The sequence below is a fragment of the Protobothrops mucrosquamatus genome, unplaced genomic scaffold, assembly GCF_001527695.2.
Source record: "Protobothrops mucrosquamatus isolate PMUCROS unplaced genomic scaffold, P.Mucros_1.0 scaffold712, whole genome shotgun sequence".
Classification (NCBI taxonomy): domain Eukaryota; kingdom Metazoa; phylum Chordata; class Lepidosauria; order Squamata; family Viperidae; genus Protobothrops; species Protobothrops mucrosquamatus.
Window position 1 is genome coordinate 203,329 of NW_015386993.1, and position 26,431 is coordinate 229,759.

General features: G+C 38.2%; 1 protein-coding gene across 1 annotated transcript in view; it reads left to right on the forward strand.

Annotated features, from left to right (window-relative positions):
- Positions 1 to 481: 481 nt before the first annotated feature.
- The window catches only part of LOC107289535 (receptor-type tyrosine-protein phosphatase V-like), a 35,686-nt gene continuing 9,736 nt past the window's right edge, over positions 482 to 26,431 (forward strand). Inside the window, exons 1-18 of the mRNA XM_029284564.1 lie at positions 482 to 623; positions 1,380 to 1,646; positions 2,902 to 3,171; positions 3,976 to 4,245; positions 4,869 to 5,138; positions 7,259 to 7,528; positions 7,789 to 8,061; positions 10,656 to 10,838; positions 13,129 to 13,401; positions 15,175 to 15,447; positions 16,028 to 16,309; positions 16,420 to 16,554; positions 16,651 to 16,861; positions 17,165 to 17,232; positions 18,460 to 18,586; positions 19,763 to 19,856; positions 20,999 to 21,089; positions 22,629 to 22,705. Coding sequence (XP_029140397.1) covers positions 482 to 623; positions 1,380 to 1,646; positions 2,902 to 3,171; positions 3,976 to 4,245; positions 4,869 to 5,138; positions 7,259 to 7,528; positions 7,789 to 8,061; positions 10,656 to 10,838; positions 13,129 to 13,401; positions 15,175 to 15,447; positions 16,028 to 16,309; positions 16,420 to 16,554; positions 16,651 to 16,861; positions 17,165 to 17,232; positions 18,460 to 18,586; positions 19,763 to 19,856; positions 20,999 to 21,089; positions 22,629 to 22,705 — 3,576 coding nt within the window. The remainder of the gene's footprint in view (positions 624 to 1,379; positions 1,647 to 2,901; positions 3,172 to 3,975; positions 4,246 to 4,868; positions 5,139 to 7,258; positions 7,529 to 7,788; positions 8,062 to 10,655; positions 10,839 to 13,128; positions 13,402 to 15,174; positions 15,448 to 16,027; positions 16,310 to 16,419; positions 16,555 to 16,650; positions 16,862 to 17,164; positions 17,233 to 18,459; positions 18,587 to 19,762; positions 19,857 to 20,998; positions 21,090 to 22,628; positions 22,706 to 26,431) is intronic.

Genomic DNA, 26,431 nt, shown 5'->3' on the forward strand with positions numbered 1-26,431 from the left:
AAAAATGATTATCCACCTACAAGTATGAGTAGGTATAGTGAGCTGGATCAATTTAGAGTAGAGAATTTCTGGAATGATGGTATTGAGCTGAAGACCACGAAAAGGACCAGTGCATAGGTTCAAGTTGTTGCAGAATGTAGTTTAATAACATATTGACAGCATCATCTGCAAGGCATCTAACAGATAACTTGTATTAAAGTACATTATCTCTTTTATCAGTAGCCCCCAATGATGTTTGATGGAATTATGTAACACATCTCGAGGATATCTAGTTGGGCATGATTAATCGGAATGATTTCTAAATTATTTACTTATTATGAATGTTGAATCTTCCTTTCATCTTTTCATAGACCCCCTGAAACCAGACAATGTATATTTGATCAACTATGGCAAAGATAGCACTTTGAAAGCTTCGTGGAACTCAGTAGCTGGTAAAAGAGAATCTTATTTGGTGATTCTGCAAAAAGCAGAGGATGGCATTATGGTCAGAAATGTATCCGTGGGAGGGAACAGCACATATGTCATCTTTAATGACCTGGCCCCTGGAAGCCACTATACTGCTTGGGTTGCAGCTATTGCTGGGCCCCATAAAGCAACAGCAAAAAGCATCTCTGCCTGGACTTGTAAGTAAGAGCTGAACTTCAGATCTTAGAAGAAGAAATGGGGAAGAGTGGTTGCAAATTAACCTCTAAAATACCTCCCTGAAAATGTTTGATTTGAGGGGGATACTGGCTGAGAGAAGTAAAGATCCATTATCTTACACTCAGAGATTGTCCTCCAGGACTGTGGGGGTGGGTGGGTGTATATTTGCATTTGGTTCCTGGGGTCAGTACCTAGGACATTGTGGAATGGCAGCAAGAGCCAACAAAAGGCAGTGACATAAAGTGGGTTCGCCCAAGATACCAATTTTTTTTAAATTTTATTCTTGAATTTTAAAGAAAATGATGTTGACTTATTTTAGAGAATACTTTACAGTTTTGTTGTGTTTTCAAAATGGAAAAATGTGATCTTGATTTTTGGCAGTTACAGGAGGAGAAAGCTCAAGAGATTGCAATAAAAGGTGGTCAAACCCTGCTAGATCCCAATCAATTGCTATGATGATGGTGAACACAGAGTGACAGATAACATCTGTCTAATTTGAAATTACAATTTGGTATGGGACTAAATAATTTCTGCTGTGCTCTAGTAAGGAGAAGAAAATGAACATGTGATTTGAATATCAGGATACCAGAACAAACAACCATTACAGGCTTTGTGAGGAGGTCTTTTTTTTTGGCACTCTGCCATTCCTCAGACCACAGTTCCCCATCTTGGATTGTTCCAGGTCTTTTATAAGAAAACCTGCACACAACATTCTGGTTCTTTTTTCTCCCTTTCAGATCCCATGGCTCCATCTAGTGGGAATTTGTTGAATCAAGGCAGTTCCTTCATGCTTCAGGCTCACTGGCAAGAGACAGCTGGGACTGGTTATGTGACAACGTTGTATACCATGAAGCCCCTTGTTATGTTGCAAAACAGTTCATTGCCTAAGCAGTCCTCCATCCAACTTTATGAAGGGTTAAGACCAGGCACTCAATATGCCTTGGAGATCTGCACAGTTGCAGGCCCCCACATTTCTCTACCGCTCCATCTCAACAACTGGACATGTGAGTGTCAGAAGAGCAATATTGTTCTGTTATGGAGAGAGGTTCCAAGATGGGGCACAGAAAATGCAAAAAAAAAAAAAAAATTAAAAAAAACCCTCACATCAGGGATGCAAAAAAATGCAGTTATCCTGTATCCTTTTTTATTGCAAAGTTTTTGTGCTCTCTGAACTTGCAGACATTTCTTTATCCAGGCTAAGTAGCAACACTGAGGTTACTTAGCTAGGTAATGAATATGGTATTGGTAGTTTAGCGTTACAGTTTTTCTTCCAAACAACATCTGGAAAATAAGTATAGACATTGTATCGGTGTATATGTATCTACACAATAAAACTATGTAACCTATCCTCTTGGCTTGAATAGGAAAGTTACAATCAGCACAACTTCTCAATCTTAACCCCTTATGCAAGAGCTTGCAACCATAACAGCTTTAATGAGGAAGGGTAGAAATTCTAAAGAGAGCAATAGGACCCATCAAAGGGACTTGGCATGCACAACTGTCCTGCTGATTAAGAGAAGTTTCTCCTTTGCCTTTGAGAAAGAAGCCTCTCTAACAGCAAGCTATCATTTTATGAAACATGAGGGAGCTTTATCCCCAAGTGGGAGAGGCCAAAATATCAACTGTTTCGGGTTTTTTTTAAGTAAGGATTTTGGGTGAGGCAAAAAGAATGTCTCAACTCTTGCAGAGTTCTTTATCTCCTTCATCCCTCTAAACAGTCCAGTCTTAAAATGTGCTCCTCCACTTCACATTTGCTGAGAGAATTGTGCATTTTTGTTCTAACAATTATGATCTCTTCTAATATTGCAACACAAAAGCTGATTTGATTTTTTTAAACTTCTAATGCGCACAGGAGCCCACATAAGATCTGGGTTTGGCAGTCCTTGCTATACATGATTTCATATTATAGAGAATAAAAAAATGCATATAATTCCGTAATTATTAATGTTATTTTAGATTAGATAAAGCAGCTATAGGGAGAACATGCAACCATTAGCAGGTTGTTTTTTATGAAGACTCTATTGCACAGTCTATTCCAATGACAAGTAGGATCCAGCTGTTCAGAGCCTCGTGATCGAGATTTGCCTGAGAATCAACTAGTCTTGGTTTAGGATTCCATGTTTCCTTCAGGACAGATGTTATTATGCAACTGTCAAGGAAAGTTTTGGGCAACTGTCTAGGAAATAACTTTGGTCAATTGTAAGTATTTGCTTATAGTGTATAACCTGCCTGATATTGATTCCATTCTCCTTCCTTCAGATCCTTTGCCTCCAGAGCACCTGAAACTCAGCAATGATGGTCATAGAATGAGGTCGCTCCATGCTTCTTGGCAGAATCCTTTTAAAAGCGGAGGCTTCTACATAGGAGTTCTTCTGGAAACCAAGTCCCAATTAGTGATAAAAAATTTGACCCTGGCAGAGGCTAATATCACCTTTGAAATGCTCATTCCAGGACGTCAATACACTCTGAAGTTGGCCAGAGTGGCTGGATCATTTCAGTCTCATTTTCAAATAGTTAGTGACTGGACATGTGAGTATGCCGCCATTCTCAGTAGTAGTAGAACAAGCCTCCTTCTCCAATGTGATACTTTTCAGTTGTGCTCAACTACAATCACATCATCCCAACCCTCCCTTTTACCATACTGGGAGACGCAGTCCAAGTCGTCAAATTAATGCATTGATGAAAAGTTGCAGCAGAGGATTTCTCCTATTCTTCTGTTTGACTTTCAGTGAGTCATATACTTACAAGTAGAAAAAGTATTAGCAAACATAAAACATCTCATTGCAAATAAAGACAGGAAGAGGAAAAGCAGAGGTAGAAATGAGAGAATATTTGTGAGTTTGAATTTTGTAAGGATCCACCCTGATTTTTGTTGAGGTAAGAGCTCGATCTGATTTAGAAAGGTAACCGTATTTCATCCAAATTCAACAGATTTCCCGAGATTTCAGACATCATATTTGAGTTTTGTTTTTGTAATTTGTTCAAAAATTAATTGTATCACAATAATTCATGTTAATAGGTTAATTATATCTTAATTCACATCAATAGTTTACAATTAATAATTTACAAGGCAGGAATAAACCTAAGGTACCTGTATCTGTGTGAGTTTAGTATCTCTTTGCTATTATCGAGTGGTATCTGGATGCTTATAGCCCAGAAACAATATATTGATTAAATGATTCTCATATATGTGATCTTTACTACTTTTATTGATTGTTCCAAGATAAGTCACTTTTTTTACTTAGAAATCTTTCCTTCAAAATAAACTTCTGTTCATTGCCTGAATTCTCCAACTTGGAACGGAATAGTAATAGATTAACCTCTTTCTTTCAGATCCTTTGGTGCCATCAGGAGTGACGCTGGCCAGTAGCAGGCGGTCCAGCAGCCTTTTTGCTTCTTGGGGCCAGCCTCTAGGTGACAGAGACCAGCTCTTCCTGCGATTCTTCAGTCTGGAACATCCGTTGCAGAGGAATATCACAATTGGGCCAAGCATGCTAAATTTTACATTTGAAGGTCTTCAACCTGGCAGTCAGTACTTACTGGAGGTTACAGCAATGGCAGGACCATACCAAGCTTCATCTCAGGTGGTTTCTGCATGGACATGTGAGTATTTCTGCCAATAATGAGACCCTGTAGCTGAGACTTTCCTGAACACACAGTTTTTATTGCAGGCTAACATCTCAGTAAGGCTAAGCATGTATAGCGTGATGTACCAAAGTTGCCTTTTCAGGGGGCAACTGGACTTTCTTGTTTTTTCTTTGAAGACGTTTCACTTCCCATCCAAGAAGCTTCTTCAGCTCTGACTGGATGGTGGGGAATGGAAGGATTTATATTCCTTGCAGACAGCTGGTATTTGCATTCTTTTGGGGAGTTGTTGAGGCCTAAAATTTAGAGATTTACTTGTGTCCTCAGGGTCACCTGAGCAGTGCAAATGTGTGTGGAGCCTTCTTGGCTGCAGGATGTTTTCTGCCCTGTGTCCCTTCACTGTTGAAGACAGGCGCAGGCTGTTGGGGATGAGTCTGTGTTGTCTGCATCTCAAACTGAAGCGCAAATGGTTCCTGTAGTCTGTAATGTTTTCCGGAGATTTGTTCATACTCCCGCACCATTTGAAGAGTGTTCATCCCAAAATGCATGACTAAATGTCTATGGAGATTCTCAGTCATCCAGACCATGCCTGCCTTTTTCTAAATTCTGGCTGTGATTTGCCAACCTTTTTATCATTATAGATCCTCTATCTCTGGCAAATGTGAGTGTGAAAGGAAGCCAGAATCCCCAGCAATTGATTGTGAGCTGGATTGAATCAGGAAGAGGACGAGGATATTGGGTACAGCTCTATTCGGAGGAATCCCTGTCCATTATCCAGAATGTGTCTGTACCACATGGAACTACACAGGTGACTTTGGATAATCTGGTGCCAGGAACTCGGTATCGTGTTGAAATTGTCTCCAGAGCTGGACCTCACTACATTTCTTCCCAAACAGCCATTGGCTACACAGGTATAATTTAGGGCTCCTTCTGCCTTTTCTTCCATTCTGTTTATTCGGCCTGAAATAGCTTGGGACTGCAAATTTTTCTAGAGGTCTATCTCCAATTGCTGATTTTGACAGAAGGATCAGAGCTGGGTTATGACTGAGATATTAAGATCTAGCTAATCATTGGTTCTATATTTTCTCTCCCTTGCCTTTTGAATTTGCACCAATACTATCCCATATAATTACATATTTTAGAAGAGGTCAGACAGCCGTCATTGGGGATGTTCAGTAATTACTCCCTACTTTACAAATCCTGAGTGAAATGGATTAAACAAGAGGGACACCAGTATCACTTTTTGATAGTAGTAGTAGTAGTAGTAGTAGTAGTAGTAGTAGTAGTAGTAGTAGTAGTAATAATAATAATAATAATAATAATAATAATAATAATAAAGTTGGAAGGGACCTTGGAGGTCATCTAGTCCAACCCCCTGCTCAGGCAGGAAACCCTATACCATTTCAGACAAATGGCTGTCCAGTCTCTTCTTAAAAACTTCCAGTGTTGGAGCATTCACCGCCTCTGGAGGCAAGTTGTTCCACTGGTTAATTGTTCTAATTGTCAGGTTAATTGTTCTAACTGTTATCCTTTGGATATTTCCTTTCTTTTCACCATGATCAGCCCACTACTAAATTTTTGTAACATTTTTAGAGTGCTATATTGTAGTGTGTTTATTTACTATTTATTATTAAATTTACACCTTGTCTTCCTGATTATATAAGCACTCAGAGAGTGTATAATAAAATACAAAGCAAAACCAATACAATCAGAACAATTAAGATAAAAATTTAAATTAATGTTAAAATAATTAACAATTCAAAGTTTCATAGTACACATTTTGCTATTTTCCAAAGTAGTTGGTGAGGAACAACCAAAAATGCCTGTCTTGGGAAGGCCATTCCATAGCCTGGGAACCTTGCAGTAGAAAGCCTTTTTCCTCTGTTCCAGCTTTGCTGTTCTAAGTAACCTGGCAGATTCATAAACCATAGGTCCTGAGTCTTTTAGGATTTTAAAGGTCTATGAGATTTGGCAGAACTAGCCAAGACACATTCCTCCATCTCGTTTTCAATGTGGGTCAGCCTGAGATAACCAAAGCATTTAATCAAGTACATTCTGAATGAAAACCTGTTTGAAATGTGTCTGCATAGCATGCTATGGCTTGCGAAAAGTCGGGCACAACTTAGTGATTGAACAACAATATCACATGCAGTACATCTGAACCTTCAGAACAACCACTTTCTTGATTACCCTATTCAATAATGAAATATTTGAGATTGGTTTATAGTTAGAAAGGTGCTGGATCATAGGAGGATTTCTTCAGTGCATGTTCTATAACCACCTCCTTTAAGGAGACAGAAAATGCATCCCATGTTCATGGGGCAAGTGCCACCCAACCAATTTAATCAGTCAGGAATGGTAAATATTGAGCATGCAGAAGTTGGGATTCCATATATACTTTTTTTAAAAAGTATATCAGCAGAACATGCAACTACTATGCCACTCTATGTTCTACCCAAATGCTTAAGTCCAAATCAGAGCAAATCTGATTTATTTTCTCTTCAAAGAACTAGGCACAGCCTCCAACTGTTCTGACTCCTGATTCCAACATCTTGTTACTGTACTGGGTGTTCGTGTGTATGAGGAAAAATAGATAGGATTCTTGGTGTCAATAAAAAGTATGGTTAAGGGCTATCTGTGATTCATGGGTATAATGATAACTTAGTCTCCACATGCCAATATTAATATTTGTAACGTACAATACAACATTACATATATGTAGTGTACAATAACATTACATAAAGACCCAGAGCCATTATAAGAGACAATATTGGAAAAGGAATTGGCCTTTATCTCCACTAAGTCAATAAATGAGACTCTTATCTTTTCTGGTGTTAATGTTCACATTCCATATTGTATTCATTATTACCTAGTACTTCCTCTTTTCTATCATTATATCTTAATTACTTAACTATGTCTTAATTACTTAACTACCCTAATGGGACAATAAAAAACCAATGAGCCTTTGCACTTGTCTAATTATTTTTGTACAGCAAACATTTTCTGATACCACTTGTGCTGCTTCTTCTAGTGCCCTTGTTGCCACTATCTCTGAAAGTGATCAGTCACAGTTCTTCAGTGTTATCTGTGCAATGGAAGGCCCCAGCTGGGCAGAGAGATGGTTATATGGTGTCTGTATCTAAAGAGGGATCTACAGATACCAGTAATCACATGTTTGTGGGGAAAACCAGCACCAATATTACAATTGTGGGGCTAGCCCCTGGAACCTGCTATCTGATTGCGGTGTGGTCACTGGCTGGACCCTACAGCTCTGCTTCTAGGAACAGCTCAGCTTGCACAGGTAAATGTCGCACTGGGGTGGATTTCTAAGTGAGAACAAGAATGGCATATCTTGGATAATTGATCTCTGAACGTATTGTATGGTGCAATGAGTGAATTCTGATGCAAAAAGATTTGTTTATGTTTCTCATGCATGGACTTACCTACTCTTCAGTCTTGTTCACATTGGAAGATAATGATTAAATTTTATTGTTTCACCATGTACTGTATGGTACTATACTATGAAAACAGTTTCTGATTGAAACTTCTTTCTGACTGCAGCCCCTGCTGCTCCTATGAACCTGATTCTGAAAAATATGGGCAATTCATCTGTACTATACACATCTTGGACTGAACCTCCAGGAGGACGAGACCACTATAGGATGATCCTGTATAGCCTGGATCCTCCAGGCATGAAGAGAGTTCGTGTCATTGGCCCAGGGGTCCAGGATTTCCTTTGGACAGGTTTGCCAGCAGGAGGCCATTTTGCTGTGCAGGTTATTTCAGTGAAAGGACATGCTGAGGCCTCCTCCACCATTGCTGCTGAGTGGACATGTGAGTCTGGCTGTCTAGATCCTAGACTTATGGCTGTACTGTTATGCATAGATACTAGATTGATAAATTCTTTGAACAGCTCTGTTCTCAAGATCTTTTTTTTTATCCAACTCTTCCTCAGTGTTTTTTTCCATTTTCTTTAGCCAACTCTTCCTCAGTGTTTTTCCACATGCTTGATGATTGCTCATTAGGTCACGTTTCCTTTCCTGAAGTCTACTAAATCAAGCAATTGGATATAACCCCAAGTTGACAGAGTTTTTATTATTCTTGACTGATTTGATCCCTCTTCTATATGTAATTAGAGGAAAGGAAATGTAGGTCTTAGTAACAAGAAATAATAATCTGTAAATGTGCTTTGAATCCATTAGATTCAAAAATCCTATAAACATTGATATACATTAAATCCTCATGTGCATTCTCTCAGAGACAAGATAGGCAAGCTTACATATTAACATGAGGCCAAACCCGTTCAACTGTTTGCAGTGATGAAAATATGATGGTGATTTATTCACATAGAATGGTACCTACAGCAGGTTCTTACCACTGTCAGTCGTTAGGTTCATTTCACTTTTCACTTTCTCAGCTTGGTGCCTTGTATTGGACTTCAACTCCCATAACTTTCAACCAGCATGGTTGGTAAATATCAGTAGATGTGTAGATGTGTAGCATATCTGGGAGATACCAATTTGAGAAAAGCAAAGTGATTTTTCTTTGGGAAAAAGCAAAATGAATAATAAGAAAAATGGATAAAACTTAATAAATGTATTTACATATGAGGATGAAGGTTCGTTCTCCGAGGTTATGGGTTAGCTTTTGAATGTTTCATTACCAGGCTAGATAACATCTTCAGTGGATTTTAGGGGATGTCAGTGCAGTGCTCTTCTGTTTATAAGGGCTTTGTGTGGTCAGTAGATCTTATGATGGGTCAGATGTGGGTGTGTCAAGGGAGGGTCTTGTAATGGGTCATTTTGATGGGTCAGGTGTGAGTGAGAGTTTTTGATGGGGAGGTTACTTCAGTTGAAGGTCATTGGCAGGTGAGTGCTGGTGGGGGGGCTTGCGTGGGTTGGTTGAGGGTTGATGCTGTCTCTGGTTGTCTGTGCAGTTGATTTGGTTTCTGAGGGGTTTGTAGGCTGGTTGTAGGTGAATGTGTATGTTGATGGAATTGCTTGTGGAGTGCCAGGCTTTGATGAATTCACAAGCATGGCGGGTGGTAGTGTGGCCAATGATTTTTGTGTTGTTCCAGTTGAACTGGTGCTGTTTGGTGTTGGTGTGGTAGAGATTAAGGATTTGGGATTGTGGCGTTTGGCCAGCCAGTGTTTGTGGATTCTGGTTTTTAATTGATGTGATGTTTGTCCCACACAGAATTGGTTGCAATCGTTACAGTTGATTTTGTAGATTACACTATTTCTTTCATCCTTCTGTGTCTTGTCTTTGTTTTGGATAATTCCTGGTGGAGTTTGGCTGTGGGTTTGTGGGCTTTTGAGAATTCTGGCTGTCATTTCCAACATCCCTTTTGTGTATGGTAGGGTTAGTTTTTGCATGGTGGCTGGCTGTGTGTGGTGTGTTGTGGTTTGGATGCTACGTCAAAATACAAAGTTTTTTTTAGATAGCAGTTACAGAGAAAGACATCAAGCAGCCATTTCTCTTCTGCTTTTCTTGGTGTTGTGGTGCTGCAGTATGTACTGGCCCTTCTGAAGAGAGTCTAGACACAGTTTCATTTTTGTGTGGTGGGGTGATTGCTTGCAAAGCTGAGGATCTGGTCCGTGTGTGGGGGTTTTCAGTAGACACGAGTTTCCAGTTTTCTGTTGTCTAGTCTCCTTATGTTGATGTCGAGGAATGGGAGTTTGTTATCTGTTTTCTCTTCACATGTGAAATTACAGTATGCCTTCAAGGTTAAGTCTACCTGATTCAGGTTCCAGTGTTTCTCAACCTTGACAATTTTAAGGCATGTGGACTTCAACTCCCAGAATTCCACAGCCAGCAATGCTGGCTGTGGAATTCTGGGAGTTGAAGTCCACATGCCTTAAAATTGTCAAGGTTGAGAAACACTGGGTTAGAGCTAGAGAGCTGCTGACAGTAAAATAGTGAGTGGGATGGTTCAGTGGTCTGATTTAGTGTAAATCAACTTTCTGACGCTGACTTTGACCAGTCTTTATTATATTTTCTATTACTTTGTTCTATTTATTGATAATTGAGTATTGATAAGTAGGATTTACGCCTATCCTCCTCAACTTTGTAGTTCTGCCTGCTGTTCAAGACTGTCCTGTTTACTCAGGATGAACATGCTAATTATGTTTGTTATTTGGTAGATTTAAGGTATTGCTCTTGACAGCTGGTTTTAATCTTTATAATTTTGTGTTTTTTATTTTGTTTTGTAAACTGTTCTGTTTTATGTGAAGTACAACTTATACATCTAATAAATATTTTTATTTATATACATACAGAGAAACATAATTATTAGTACTATGGTATATGCCATATATAATCCATTATATAGTTACCATCTTCCCAGGCCCTGTAGTACTGCCATGTACTGCCATTTATGTCAATTACTGTTACTCGCTTTATCAAATAAATTCTTAATTACTTTACAGTTCCTCTGCCAGCTTCCTCTGTGCAAGTCTGGAATGGAGGATACCCAAACAGGCTGCATGTGACTTGGGCACCAGCTTCTGGAAGACTGGATGGCTACGAACTGAAACTGTACTATGCAGGATCCAGCACTTTAGCAACACAAGCACATCTAGGAAAGGATGCCACTGATTTTACTTACTCAGGTTTGACACCTGGAATCAATTATTTATCTGAGATTCTCTCAAAGGCTGGACCTCATAGGACTTCGGCAGGGAATTTCAGTGCTTGGACAAGTGAGTAAATGACGATAAGATCCTGCTCCTCTATTATTGCCATACATGATTCTAAAATGCTGCCCCTTGTTATAATGATTGGCTTCTCATATGTGTAACTTCAGTTGTAGACAGTAGGGTTTGCCCAAAGCAATTTACACTCTTACCTGAAAATAAAATGAACTTGCAAGGTAAAATAGGTAAGTAAGACAGATAGCCACAATCTGGATTGCCATTGTCCTCATCCTAATGAGAAAATCCTAATATTTTCCCTTAGTTTATTCTTGCGTGTTTGATAATCTCTTTGATACCCAACTATATATTTTTCTTCAAATCCACTTCAGTAGACTCACTCCTAAAAACACATTTCTTCCTCACCATAATCAGTTATTAGACAAATAATGTAAGAAAATTCCTTCATCAGAAAAAAAATAGTTAAACCAGAGTCATCAAACAGCATCTTTGCCATGCATTCCAAACAGAGTAGAATTGTCATGAGTAAAAGAAAACAGCACAAGTGAGTTCCTGATTCTTCAATTGCTCTTGTAATTTTGAAAATGATAAACTCCCTTACTACACTTGGTCTTGTGACCCAGAACAAAGACAGAATCCAGAAACTGTTTTAAACAGACCAAAATGTGTACATATGGCCAAGAACTTGTTAATTTAATAAACAAGTTTTATTTGCAGTTCCATTCCAAGCAATGCAGCATGTTGTCATTCTGAAGCTAAGAGGAAAACAGGTCCTGAATCTCACTTGAAATGGCAGACACCTCCCTCACTTAGGTCAAATAAGGAATAATGCTGATCTCCATAGCTTGCATAGTTTGATAGGAAATTTTTTGCATCAATAAATATTAGAATCAAGGAGGCCAAATATATCCAGCAATTAATAAACCCAGTAGCAATTTTAATATAGAAGATTAGCATCTGCTCCCAGAATAGAGTAGAGTAGAGTAGAGTAGAGTAGAGTAGAGTAGAGTAGAGTAGAGTAGAGTAGAGTAGAGTAGAGTAGAGTAGAGTAGAGTAGAGTAGAGTAGAGTAGAGTAGAGTAGAGTAGAGTAGAGTAGAATAGAATAGAATAGAATAGAATAGACCTGGAAGGGACCTTGGAGGTCTTCTAGTCCAGCCCCCTGCTCAAGCAGGAGGACCTATATCATCTCAGACAGGTGATTGTCCAGTTTCTTTTTAAAAACTTCCAGCGATGGAGCACCCACAATTTCTGGGAGTAAGCTGTTCCACTGGTTGATTGTCCTCACTGTCAGGAGGTTTCTCCTTAATTCCAGGTTGCTTCTCTCTTTGATCAGCTTCCAACCATTGTTTCTCATCCTTCCCTCTGAACAACCTGGCCCCTTCTTCTTTGTGGCAACCCCTCAGATACTGGAATACTGCTATCATGTCTGCACTATTTCTTCTTTTCTTTAGACTGGCAAAACCCAAGTTCTGCAGCCGTTCTTCGTACGTTTTGGTCTCCAGGCCTTTGATCATCTTTGATCAATGGCCAATTGACTAAATTGGTCAATTTGGAAATGGAGCCTTACAATTCTGCTTGGTTTCAACAAGCAGACATCTGATCCTGTTCTTCTGGTAATGCAGCCATTGCTACATCCCAAAATAAGGCCTCGGGGAGACACAGTCACTTCAAATAATGGCTGAATTATTATCCATCTTTCTAGGCACAAGGGAAATATTTAAATTTTGTTGTTCAGTCACTAAGTTGTGTCTGATTCTTTATGACCCCATGGACCGTAGCATGCCAGGCCCCCTTGTCCTCCACTGTCTCCCAGAATTTGCCAAAAATCATATTCATTGCATCGATGACACTATCTAACCATTTCATCCTCTGCTGTCCCTTCCTTTTGCCTTCAGTCTTTCCCAATAGGGTCTTTCCCAATGAAATTTAAACCTATTACATCAATAATCCTGGAACTTTACAATAGAATCAATAATTAATCATCGCATCTAAGAGCTGACCAGGTGTTTGGAATCCATTAGTTCACATTTGACTTGACCAAAAAATACTGTGTCTGAGTTTGCACTTGAGATCTGAGCTGCTGCTAACATTATACCAGAAAGAAGATCTAACACTTAAGTAATAGTGTCAGTAATTCTTTCCTGGCAATATCCATTATGTAAAAGATAAATTCACACCGATTTGTTTGTTAAATTAGTATCTCCTATTGATACACGTAACTTCCACTTCTCTTTCTCTTCTGCCTAGGTCCTCTACCTCCTCGCAAGGTGCTTCTGTCAAATAAAGGGCACACTGACAAGCTGAGTGCTACCTGGGAACCTCCTGCAGGAGATCAAAGTGGCTATGTACTTACACTCTTTAATGCTGCATTGGGCACTGTGGTAGCCAAGGTATCTGTAGAAAAGGACATTACTAATTTCACTTTTGGAAGGCTCATCCCAGGAAGTAAATACTTGCTGGAAGTTGCTTCTATAGCAGGGCCATATCGGATATCATCAGGGAACACCAGTGACTGGACATGTGAGTCTGAGTTTTTTCATTGTCCATATATGGACATTTCCAGATAGGAACTTTAAACCAATTCAAAATCTACTCCAGAGCTCCTGAAACTCCCAATGTCAGTTGTATCTGAAGCTCAGTCAGTTTATTACTGGCTTTGCTGTGGAATATTTCAAATTTTAGCAAAGCTGGTCTCCCCCCCCCCAAGTACTATGCCTCTATAATTTACAGGCAGTCCAGATTCTTTCACCCTTCTCCCCTGCAATTCCTCCTTCCTTGTCGTCTGTACTCTATTCTGAAGGTGCAAGAAAGAAGACAATCAGTTTTAAAGTGGTTTTGAAGAATGAGGATTGGACACCTTAATATGATTGAAGTGTCTTAACTTTTACATTGGTTCTAAATTTCGTCCACTTTTCCTATTGACAAAGTCATTAGCTGCCCCACAGAAAATTGGTATTTAGTAGTAAGTGATTAGGACAAAGGATGCATTTTTTTACTTCCTTTTATCCGTTTTAATTAGCAATTCTGTTCAAAATTGTTTGAGCGATCAGGATAGAATAAGACAAAAGAGAGATATGAATGTATGAATGATGGAGGTGTATGAGCCCCTAACTCACAACATGCCAGCATGTTTGATCTTCAAGTCCAAAATAATTGTCCATCCATGCTGTAATGATGGTTGATTATCAGCTGAAGTTAAATTCAGCTCTAGTAATTTATAGCATTGATATCAATCAATGAATCCAAAATGATTTGGAAGAATTTATGCAGGCACTGAGTATCTAAGTCCTTTTTTTTTTCTGCTCCTGCACAAGATGGGGGGGGAGCTTTTTGAAAGAGCAGCCCTAATCATTTCTGCAAGGAGAGATTTAAACTGAATAACATTCTTAATTACCCTTAGATTTCTGAAAAATAGATTTAAACAGATTTTTGATTAATGTAATATTGTGTAAAACAGCAACATGTCCCATTGTTTTTCATGAAATTCTCCTTAAATTAAGCCAAAAGAACTGACTAAGTCTTTAAGGATGGTATGAATGTCTTTGTAAAAAAGCCTGATACCTTAAAAATGGTGATAGTAAAACCTTTGTTTTAAAAATAGCAACAGCAATAACAATAGCACTTAGACTTATACACCGCTTCATAGTGCTTTACAGCCCTCTCTAAGCGGTTTACAGAGTCAGCATATTGCCCCAACAACCTGGATACTCATTTTTCCAACCTCAGAAGGATGGAAGGCTGAGTCAGTCTTGAGCCTGTTAGAATCAAACTCCTGACAGTGAGCAGTGAGTTAGCCTGCAATACTGCATTCTAACCACTGCGCCACCATGGCTCTTTCTTTAATCCAGGAGTTCCCAACTGGGGATACGAGACGATATTCCAGGGGGTTCAAAAACTTGGGTTTTCAAAATTATAGTGTATATGCATAATTCATTGCCGTTATTTCAAATTTTTGTAAGGGGTGCGAGAATATATCAGAAGCGTTCTTGGGGTGCAGAGTATAGAAAAGGTTGGGAGCCTCTGCTTTAATCTATTGGACTGAATAGTTTCTAAACAGTCTTTCATGGACAAAATATTCTTGGGCAGTGTTCCCGTTATGGCTTTGGAGATGATGCAGTTCAATTGAGTTTTACGTGTAATTACAGAATAATGATTGTGCACCAAGGCAGCCAGACCAATCTCTGTTACAAACAAGTAAGGGATTATTGATTATTCAGGACTTCATTGTAGAATGTTATATCAGCATTATCATGCAGCTTGTTCACTCTGTATTCTTTTGTTTTTACATACCAGACCCATTGATTCCAAGGAAGCTGTCTGTAAAGGCTGAGAAGGGAAATCCTGCATTGTCTGTGGCCTGGGCAAAACCTGTCAGCAAACCTGAGCGCTGCCAGCTGCAGCTGTGGCATCCAGAAAATAGCACCTTGTTACAGCATCATACCTTGACTCAGTGGCAAGTCCGGCATATTTTTCAGGGACTAGTTCCAGGGAGAAATTATTCTGTATCCCTCACCTGTGTTGCTGGACCATATAAGAACAGTTCTGAAATGATAGTTATGCCAATAGGTGAGTATGTGTTCATCTTTCCAGGACATTCATATTTCCATCTTAATCCCCAGACTTATCCTTTCAATTGGATTATCCTCATTACTGCTAGGACATCAAAAAATTGGTTGAAGTTCAAGAAGCAGAAGAGAATGTTAGGCCAAACTGCAAAGCACAGTATGCTAGGAAATAAAATTCAAATCAATATGAATGCCGGAGACATTTTCTTCATTCTATGCTTTGAAGCAAAGAACCAAGAAATTCTCTCTGGCATTCATATGGATATAGGAAGCTTCCATCACGTTGTGTAAATATTGTAGAATCTTTTACACTTGATCTTTGCCCAGATGGATCAGCATAAGAGTCTTAAGAAGCAAGCCTGTTTTTGTTCCAAATGCCAGATATCAGAAGCATGATTTTCATACATTTGTGGTTCAAAGCATCTGTGATTTCAGTGCCTGTTTCCACTAAAGTTGTGAACAAAATAGTGTGAATTGGGCAGAATTTGTTCTATCCCATTTTTTCCTGTATTGCAGATATTTATTAACATAGAGACAGATATGTTTGGACTTGCTCAGTTGATTGTGTCCTGTCTCTCTAGAACCTAGTCATGTGAAGAACCTGCAATGTCTACCGGACACCACCAGTATGTTTCTAAACTGGACCATCATTGAGAATGACATTAAATCTTATGAGCTGACTGTGAATACATTTCCAAAGGGAGTCCTCCAACAACCTGTACTAGCTTTGGTTGTTTCCCAAACTAATGTTACTCTGGTAGAGCTGACTACAAATACCTCCTATCAAATCCAAGTTAATGCTGTTGGCAGGAATGACATAAAGGGCCCATCTGTGACAATAGTGTGCAACACATCTGTGGAAGGTATTGATTCTAATCTCACCATTGATTGTACCAAGGGTTACACTTTGTGCGGCATTTTAATGCGGCACCATCTATCAATTCCAAGCAACGTTTCTTATTTTCCGCTGCAGTTCTTCCACCTCCTGTGAGAATGGACCTTCCCCAGTTTGATGCCAGTTCCAGAATCATCATTTCTCCTGATATGTTCAGTGAAGAAAATGGTCTCATAGAGTATTATGGAATTGTTGTCACCACCAATGAGTCTTGTAAGTATCTAGCTCTCTATGTGCTTTACTTGGTAGGAGAGGTTTCCTAATGTAGTTAGGACCTTAATGCTGCAATGCTTATCGCTATCTTTCCAGTACTGAGGCCTACTCAAGAAATCATTTCCCACACGTGGTATGACCACTATTATGGGCAGGAAGACTCATATTTGGCTGTGCTGCTGCCAAACCCATTTCATCTTAATGAGAGCACCAGCCTCAAGGCTTGGCCAGTGCCTGTGGGTGCAGAAGATTGCAGCAACTCCCGAGCAACTTGTAATGGAATGCTGAAAACAAATACACAGTACAGGTAGGAACGTAAAAAGAATTCTGCTGTAAAATACTATAGGTTCATTTGATTTTCATTGGTCATCATCTGGGGAACCTTGACGGAGTTTGCAACTATCCTCTAGTATTTCCTTACTGAAAGTAGTTAACAATCATACTAGTCCCGTCCATCTCCTAGATTTTTGTGAGAGTAAAAGAATGGCTATCAAAGAAGCATGCCCAGTGGCCGAACTCTTGGGAGAGTTGAGGATGATATAAATGCAATTACTGAAAGTGTAAGTCAGTAAATAGAATAATCAGAAGTTTTATTTCAATATTCCTATAGGTTCAGTATTGCTGCATTCACTAGATATAGCCAACAGACTCCAAAAGTGTCCTTCACAGCATTCTCAGGTAAGGTCTATTCTTTGTTTATATTCTGAATTAAATAGATGTCTAGTTTCTGTCTAATTAGGGTTTCTCCTGCCTGTCCCAAATATTCAAAGGAATATGTTAAATTATCTCATTACATTACCAGTTGTCCAATCCTTTGCATTTCTATCTAGAAATAAGCTCCCCTCTTACTGCCATATAAGACATATGGTGTCAGGTGCAAGTAACCAGGAATGGGAATTGAGTTCAAAGCACTAAAACTTTATTTATATGCTACCTATACACAAGAATCTGATCTACTAATGGTCAAGCCACATTGGCGTTAGATAAAGATCAGTGGAATTCATGGGGGCTGGGCTTGGATTTCTTGTTGGAGCACAATGACTACAAAATTATGATGTATTTGACCCTGCCTTTGGGCTCGCCCTGCTCATCTCCTACATATAGAAGGTATGTACATTGGAGCTGCCATTAACCAAACAAGGCTTGCTTCCATCACCTCAACAAGACCTGCCGAGTCAGAGTCCAACTCCAAGTGAGTCCATGTGACTTTATCTGCCAGATGCCTAATTTTTTTCTCAGAACAACTGTCCAGATGATCTTGAGGATCATTCCTCCAGCAAGGAATATTGATTTATTTATATTTATTCTTGCTGGAGGGCTGCCAGGTGGCTAGCTAGGTGGTGTAGGTGTGATAAGAAAGGGGAAATAACTATGTTATTATGCAATCCCCAATATGGGGATCTTACTTGTCTTAAATGTTGTTGTAAGTGTCTCTTCTGAACAGGCTCTGTGGGTACAATATTGCTGGAAAATCTTTTGGTTCTGTGGGCTACACAGTTCACTCAGTGACATTTCCAGACTACATCTCTGCATGCGCATGCATAACCCACTGCTTCTTCTCTGTACCCATCTTGTACCCCAGTACACACTGTTCAGTTTTCACAGTATCTTCCAGCATCCTGTCTTCCCATCCAATTAAACTATATCAGACTACTCTATATTGGTCTTTGACTGTAATAATGGTTGGTTGGTTGATATCTGAATACTACTGGTATTCTATTCTATTATGGGTTATGAAATTGTTCTTATGGACAATCATTTGTCTTTCCTCATAGGATAGTGCCTTAATGATAATGCTATATGCTTTCTAATTATACTACAATTTATTATGACAATGTTTCTTTTTCTGGGCTTAAGAGAAAGTTACCTTTTACAAATGTAATTTTTCTTTGTTTTGATATCTAGCAGCAGCTGCTTCAGCAGATTCTGCAACTTTGCCTGCCCCAGTTGTGGCTGGAATCATTATGGGATTCCTTGTGACAGTCACAGCCATTTCTGTATGGATTTATTGGAAACATTTACGAACAAGAAGGTAATAAAATAAAATAAAACAATAAAATAAAATATAGGATTGTCTGCTTTGGAGCTGGGCATGGGACGTGAGTGGAATTAGTATAAAAATGGTTCTAGCTTAGATTTTTTTAGATAGCTGATCTATTTAAATGTGCATGTTCCTGCCCATAATATATCAGTTGGTTGAATAGCACTAGAAGGTAAGAAAAATAGTTCAACAAGAGTCTATCAAAATGCAGTTATGAACAGTTGCAGAGATCGAGAGATGATGATGGATATGGAGAGATATGGACATGGAGATGGAAGGGGAGGGTAAAATGAAGAGGGAGGGAGGGAGGGAAGGAGAGAATGAGAGAGACGAAGTACATTTGGAAAGACATGCCTCCTCACCAAAACAATAGCAATGTCCGTGTTATGATTTCAGAATAGAAAAGGGTAATATACCTCAAGAAATGACCATCTACAGTCTCAGGTAAGTGAATCAATACTCATCTTTCTTAAGCCAGATATTAGATGTGGTAGGATAGATATTCCTATGTTTTTATGAAAGAACAATTGCGACATTCTCAGAGCTCAGCTTATAGGTTTGATTTGCAATGAAAAATTATCTCCATGTCGACCTTGGGAAGTTAGAAACAGCATTTGATTTTCTTATGGCATAAACAAGGATTTTTAAACTATATCCTTAAAACAGGGATAAGTAATCAATACCTATCCACACTTTTCTAGCATATCCGAAGCTTTGAGATAATAGCAGACATGGTATCATAAAGAGTATAACTGGATATTGAAGTCCATAGCTGTAGTAAAAGCAACTCATGAGCATCCAGGGAACTAAAGTCTTTAGCATTGCAATAAAATTCAGTTAATTTTGCTTCTATTGCAAAACAAGTAGTGTATATTGCTAGCTTAGGACTTAACTAAAAGAAACATGAATTCTATCTAGCTTATTGTATATGTTGGTTATGTCAGCCTTGTGGCGTCTAAGTTGTCTGCTTAGCACATCTCCTGTTTCATTGCTCTCTCATTTTTTTATTGTGCCATTGTATTTGTCTCAAGTAAGTTTAACTTATGTTTTAATAATTCCATTTGTATTTTCAACTTTTTCTTTTGAGGGTCTGATTGTAATTCAGCTTCCAACATACTAAGTTGTTCTTTCAATCTATCTCTCTGAGCATTTTTTAATTCCTTGCAGGAATACCCATCGGCCAATCCCTCTGCAAAGTTTTAGACAATATTATGAGACAAGGACAGCAAACTCAAATAATGGGTTCTTTCAGGATTTTGAGGTAATGATTCTAGGTAAAATTCTATCCAGGCTTAACTGTGGCCATAATTAAACAACAGCTGTATTCTTTCTAGCTTATATAATGCTAGAAAAGAGTTAACCAAACTGCACCATCCACTGTATCTTCTTCAATTTGATGCTCTCTGGACTATTTTTTTCCAAATAACCCTTTCCTGTTTGCTTTTTAAAAGTCAATTAAAAGATGCTTATTACATCAAGCCATGGGCCTGTTGGACTTACAAGCAAGGAATTCTAGAAATTGAAGTTCCAACATATCTAAAAAATAGTAGATTGGAGAAGGCCGGTCCATTACAGGCAAGCCAGATAATTAATACAAGCTACTGCATGTATTAATCTATGTACACTGTCTCTTTTCTTCTTGCTACTCATAGCTGGTAATTTGATCTGGAAGAAATGGCCTTTCTTTGATAGTCACTAACTCTGCCAAAATCCATTAAGTGCACTCCAAAGGACTGTATTTCATGGAGCCTATAACTATCAGTATATTTTCTGTTTTCTGTATAGTTGACTCCAAAAGAATAACCTATTTAAGAATTTTAGCAGTTTGAAGTTTATAAGATATGAGCTATGGAGGGTGATGATTGTTCGTCTCTGATGGAGTCTTCACTTTTTATAAATCAGCTCACCAAGAATATTCCTTCATGAACAAGTTTTGTCCTAAACGAGTACTGTAAATTACTTCTCTGTAGGTGGTGTGAGGAAAATGTTCAATGATACAGTATCAAGTAGCAGAGAGTCTTTAAATTTAAACACATTTTCCACCTCTAGGACATACATTTTTAAACATTTAACAGAGATTGAGGAAAAGTTGAATGCAGCTGCTTCTTGCATTTGATCTTTTAGCTTTACAATTGATCAGCTTCAATACTATGGGAAATATTTGTTTCAAATATATCTTAACAACTGCCTTTCCAGATTCATTCCACATCTTTAGATCCCTTGGAATACAATTCCCATCATCCCAAGAAGCATAGATATTGGCTGTGCTAGCTTATAGGAATTGTAATTGAAGATATCTAAATTATGCTTTTTTCAAATTGAAGCTTGGCTCAAACTGGGAGAAGGATTTTGAGAATATGTGACTATACTATGAAAGATTTTTCTCTCTTTTGCATTGTACAGGAGCTGAAAGAAGTTGGAAAGGAACAGCCAAAGACAGAAGCTGAAGTTCCAGCCAATGCCATCAAGAATCGATATCCTCATGTTCTACCATGTAAGAGCTCAACAGAGTCATACTTTTAACATTTATTTTTGTTTTGTTGCAAGTTTTTAAAATTACAAATACAAAAAACAGAAAGCCAGATAACTATTAAAAAAACCCTAAACAAATTAAATAAGGGTGACAAAAGAACATAACATATAAAACAAGGAAAATAAAAAAGATTATGAAATATCTGAGCATATCACCTATATAGTAAATGTTAAATAATATAAGAAAATTTCAAATCAAAATAGAAAAAACTTGATGGTATACTATCATGATATCTGTGCCAAAAGCAATAAATTGCATCCATTTTTGTAGAAAAAAATTGCCCATTTTGAGAATCAATAAATCACACATGTTTGAATCAAATCCTTAATATCTCTAATAATAATGCATTTCCATTTTTTACAAATTATTTGCTTAGTAGTTTTTCAACATTTCTCAAAAGCAAATTCTATACTTTTAAAACATAATTTAAGATAATATTAACATCCTTTCCCCATAAACGTATTTACATATATATTAAAATATTGTTCCAAAAGGAAGATAGTAATTCATAGGAATCCTGAAATGTTTTACATTGCTAACACAGAAAATTTGTTACCCATCCTTTTGAATTTTCTTTGAGGTGTCCATTAACCTTGAAACATAATCTTTTGATGAATCAGTTTCCATCTTAAATCCAATGAGAGCAATTTACCATTATTTCAAATTTTGCAGCCATTAGTGTTCCATTATTGGATATTTCTTGTGTAGATGGCTGGCCACTGTGAGAACAGATTATGGATCAGATAGGCCAGGGGTCCAATCCAGTAGAGCACTGCTTATGTTTTGGTGTTCTTCTACTGTGGATAATTTCTCATACTTTCAATCATTACAACATTTTCTGTACTTTTCATTTTGCAGTTATATACATAACTGTTCACAGAAATTTCCAATGCACTTCCAGATAAATAGGAAAGATATATTTGGGTTAGTACAACCTCTGTTAGAACGCAAGAGCTCACCTTTATTTTTGGTTTTTCTTTAAGGTATCTTACTTTAACCAAGGTTTTATGTGGTATTTTGATACAGCTCTTTGGTGAAAACCTGATTTATTTTAAAGAGGCACAAAATCATACAGTAGAAAATAGATTAGTTAGTGGCTTACGGTATTGGACTAGACTGAAGACAACCAGGTTAAGTCTATCTTCAGCCATAGAGGCTCCCTGGATGAGCCTCTATGAGGCTCACTGTCAATCAGTGTCTCTTAGCCAACCCACTTCATAGGGTTGTTGCTGTGGAAATTTTGGAAGAGAGTGCTTTGTACATTGCTCCTAGGGAAAAGAATATAACATGCATACATACATACAGAATTTCCAGGTTTTGAACTTGGGTTTTCCTGATTTTTGTCCAGTGTTTTAATAACTTTACTGTTTTGGTTCTTATGTATTTATAGTTGTGCACATCAACCTGAAAAGAACTATATTACCTGTTATCACTGTAGCTGTCTATGTTGTATATTGTGTAGTTCTTCTAAAACAACTCTTAACTCTGCTTTTATTACAGATGACTATTCTCGAGTGAAGCTGAGCCTGCTGGATGGACAACCCCATTCTGATTATATCAATGCCAACTTTGTGCCAGTGAGTTCCTGTACATTATCTTGGTCCCACATTTAATATTAGGAACATTATGTTAGTGTCCCTGTAATAAGAACTTCATGTGAAATTTTACAAATGAATGTAACCATTTATCAGAGCTGGCTTTCTGATAGAAAATCCCAGGGAATAGAATATACGACTATTAATTGCATTAGAACTGAGCACAATTTACAAAAGAAAATTGAGAGAGATGTGGCTGACAAGCAGTAGGACAGTAGAAAATTGGGAGGCAAAATCGTGTGCAATACATTAAGACAACTGTGGTGCCCCTGTCCATATAATATCAGTAGTATATAATAATGGCAATAAGCAAAGCATAACTAAAATAAGAGATTTAACTACAATTAGAGGGCATAGGAATCACATCGTTCAAAACTATCTAGAGTTTCTTTTTAATTCTAATTACATCCCTGTTGTTAACTATCTTTATCCTTTATGTAGTCATAGAAGATCCAGTATTTCTCTTCAGTGAGAAAAAATACAAAGATTATACCAAGCCCAACAAGGCAAAATAAAAGAAAAGGAGGCTAAAAAAGGAAGATAAAGCTTTGTGTGCCAGATGTCCTGTTCATAACTTGTTGAGAAGGCAACTCCAGATATAAACATTCTTTCCTGGATAGATTTTTCTCCTTAATCTGTCTTTAAGTTAAAGTTTGACATCTCAAATATGTCATCTACTGGCGTTATAACCAAAAAAGACTCTCATGTTTGAGCTTTCAAGCAGCAAATGAATTATTACATTTTTCTTTTTCTTTTTTTATTTAAAAATGTAAAGCTTCTGTTGTAAGAGAGTTGGGGTGTGTGTGACATCACAGCATCTAATAAGAGTCATGTAAATTCAGTTTTTTCTTAAACATGCAGAAATTGGATTTTTTCACCAGAGGTTAATCCTAGAGAAGAATAGGTGTGTTTGGATTTAATGCAGCAAGGGCTCTCCTGGAGCAGCCCTGTTGCTCTAAACATGTTGCTTCTCTCTTCTTTTTTTCTTGCTAATTACAGCTGTATGTTAAAAAGCTTGGATGTATCCTCATGCCTCTCTGGTGATCTATCCAGGTAAAGGCTACCCTCCATCCCCAGCCCCCCACCTGTATGTGTGTGCATGCAGTAATTTATATTTGCATGCACATGCCTGTCTAGTTATACATGGACAGTGTATTTATTTGCACAGCAGTCATGTTTGCATGCCTGTGTTAGAATAACTGTGCTTAACTTGCACATTACCTTTTTCACGTAGGATCAAATTTCCTTAGCAAAAGTAAAACTGTATCGCCTTTACATTCTGCACTGGCTTAAAGCAATTGGCTAGCCACTGCTGGAAAGAAGCTATGGGATGAAAATGATCCTGTCATCCCTACAGATCCTTGGTCTTCCCTGTCCACCCAAACAGTTCTCTTGCTTTACTACTCTAGGCAGTGGGAGGCATGGTAGAAATAACAGCTTTTAACTTTCCCCCCATATTATTGTCCATTCAATTTTACGTTCCTGGCCACCACACTTTAGACCAGTGTTTCTCTACCTCAGCAACTTTAACATATATGGACTTCCAACTCCTGGGGAATTCTGGGAATTGAAGTCCATACATCTTAAAGTTGCTAAAATTAAACAAATAATTATCCATCATAACTAGAGATGAGATTAGATGGAGACACATCTGGCCCGTGGGCCGGCAGCTTGACACTTCTGATATACAGTAAGCTGAAATTGATGATCTGAATGTCTAGTTTCTGCTACAGAAAATGAACCTTCATTGTAAGTCTATAGTGGTGGCAGAGCATTCTAGTATCCCTGCAGGTGGGACCATACATCTCTAGAGTGTAACCATATATCTACTTCTTGCTAGAGACTATTTTCTGCAGAACCTTCCAGCCAGGAAGGTTCTGTCTTGTGATACCTCCTAGTTGGCATAGGTGTCCAGAACTTTATGCCAAGGTATTTCATCACTTCTAGAGCTTCCAGCTACCACTTGAAAACTTTTCATTGAGATCTCCAAGCATCTCTGGGATCTTTGAACTTTGTCAATGTCTCTTAGTATACCTGTTAGCCATACAGTAATCCCACTCTGGGTGAGAATGGGACATTATTCACATTAGCATCTATCATAAAAATGAAGGTGTGCCTAGATTATTTGACCCTGCCTAACCTATCTGTGCTCTGGGGGATGAGTTGGTATAGCTGTTTGGCCCCTAGCAAAGATGGATGCAACAAGGGAGGCCCTTATGACTAAGGCCAAAGTCTTGTGCATTCCCACTAAAACAAAAATCCCTTCTGCTGTTCCTCAGGGGTTTGGAGATGCGTTCCATATCTTTACTGTCTGTCCCAAAACCAGAGCTGCCATAGAAAAACTACTGGGGGGGTGTGTCTTGAGAATGTCTAGAATGCCTATGGAGAATCCCACCCTAGAGCCTTTATTCTTCTAAAAATTTTTACTAAAGATCATGCAAAATAGAAAACATGTGATGTTAGCTACTGAGAATACCTCTCCCAGAGAAAAAAATGAAACTGCCAAAGCAGGAATTCACAGTTTTAATGTTAGGGAGAACCTTTAGTCAAGACAGATCAAATACCTCTCCAAGCCAGCAAGAGAACAGCCAATCCATTGATTTGCAAAAGGGGGAATTTAAACTTGGACCATAGTCCAGAATATATGGGTTGATTCTTGTGTACTGTCATATGTGGCTTCATACATAAAGAAACGAATGAAGCTTGTGAGCTTTCTGCCACAAGTTAGTTATACTAGTTCCTGTATAATGTAATATTTGGAGAGTTGAGATTTTCATCTTTACCTCTGGCAGTTCCATGAGGAGGGTATTGCATAGTTTTCAAAGTAGTAGCTTTTTGAAAACAACTGATGGATTTAGTGAATGGCTATTGGTCTCCTTCCCACTCCCTTCCTCCTCATCCAATGTCCTGGAGAGAGGTAACTGATTAACATGCAATATAAAGTAGTTACAGAGTGTTTCTCCTTTATTCTGATGACCTGTGCTTGATATGTTGAGGCTAAGGTCTCCAGATGAAAGGGGGTATAGAATGGGGGAAGACAGTGTTTAATAAATAAGCTATGGCTTTGGGTGAAATATCCTGGGGTCATCAACCCAAGTCATTCGAAAGGTCCTCTAGCATAATCCCAGTGAACAGCCCATGCAACTGTTGGCATCTTATGCTTGACCTTGATCTTCAGGGAAATAACAGAAAAATAAGAAGGGAAAAAAGGAAATTAAGATTAAGAGTCTGTTGTGAAGCTGACATGTTGTGGAGGAAGGACTATGCTGTCTCCTTTTGCAGGAAGCAATGTGAAATCTAGTCCAAGTCTGCCTCCTGCCTTAGGATGACCCAGCTCCATGTACTTATGCATACATAACTAGTGACGCATGTAGATTCCTGTCTAGTTTGGACACACAAAAAATCCTTTAGCAGAATTTAGTGGAATTTTCAGAGTTCTTTTGGATAAAGCGTCATGTAGTTCTGGGAAACTTCAGTGATAGAAACAACAAAGAAATTGATTAATAAATCATTGTGGAGCATCCTCTTCTTCAGATAACATTGGGTTAGTTCCATTCACTTTATCTTGCCAGTCAATCTTTCTTTCATCAAAGGAACTATTATTAAAAAGGATCATTTTTCCTTCTCTACTTGCTGTACTGTACATTAAATCATTTCTGTATAATGTGGGACATGAAGGAAGGATGGATTTTAAGTTTTTAGTTATGT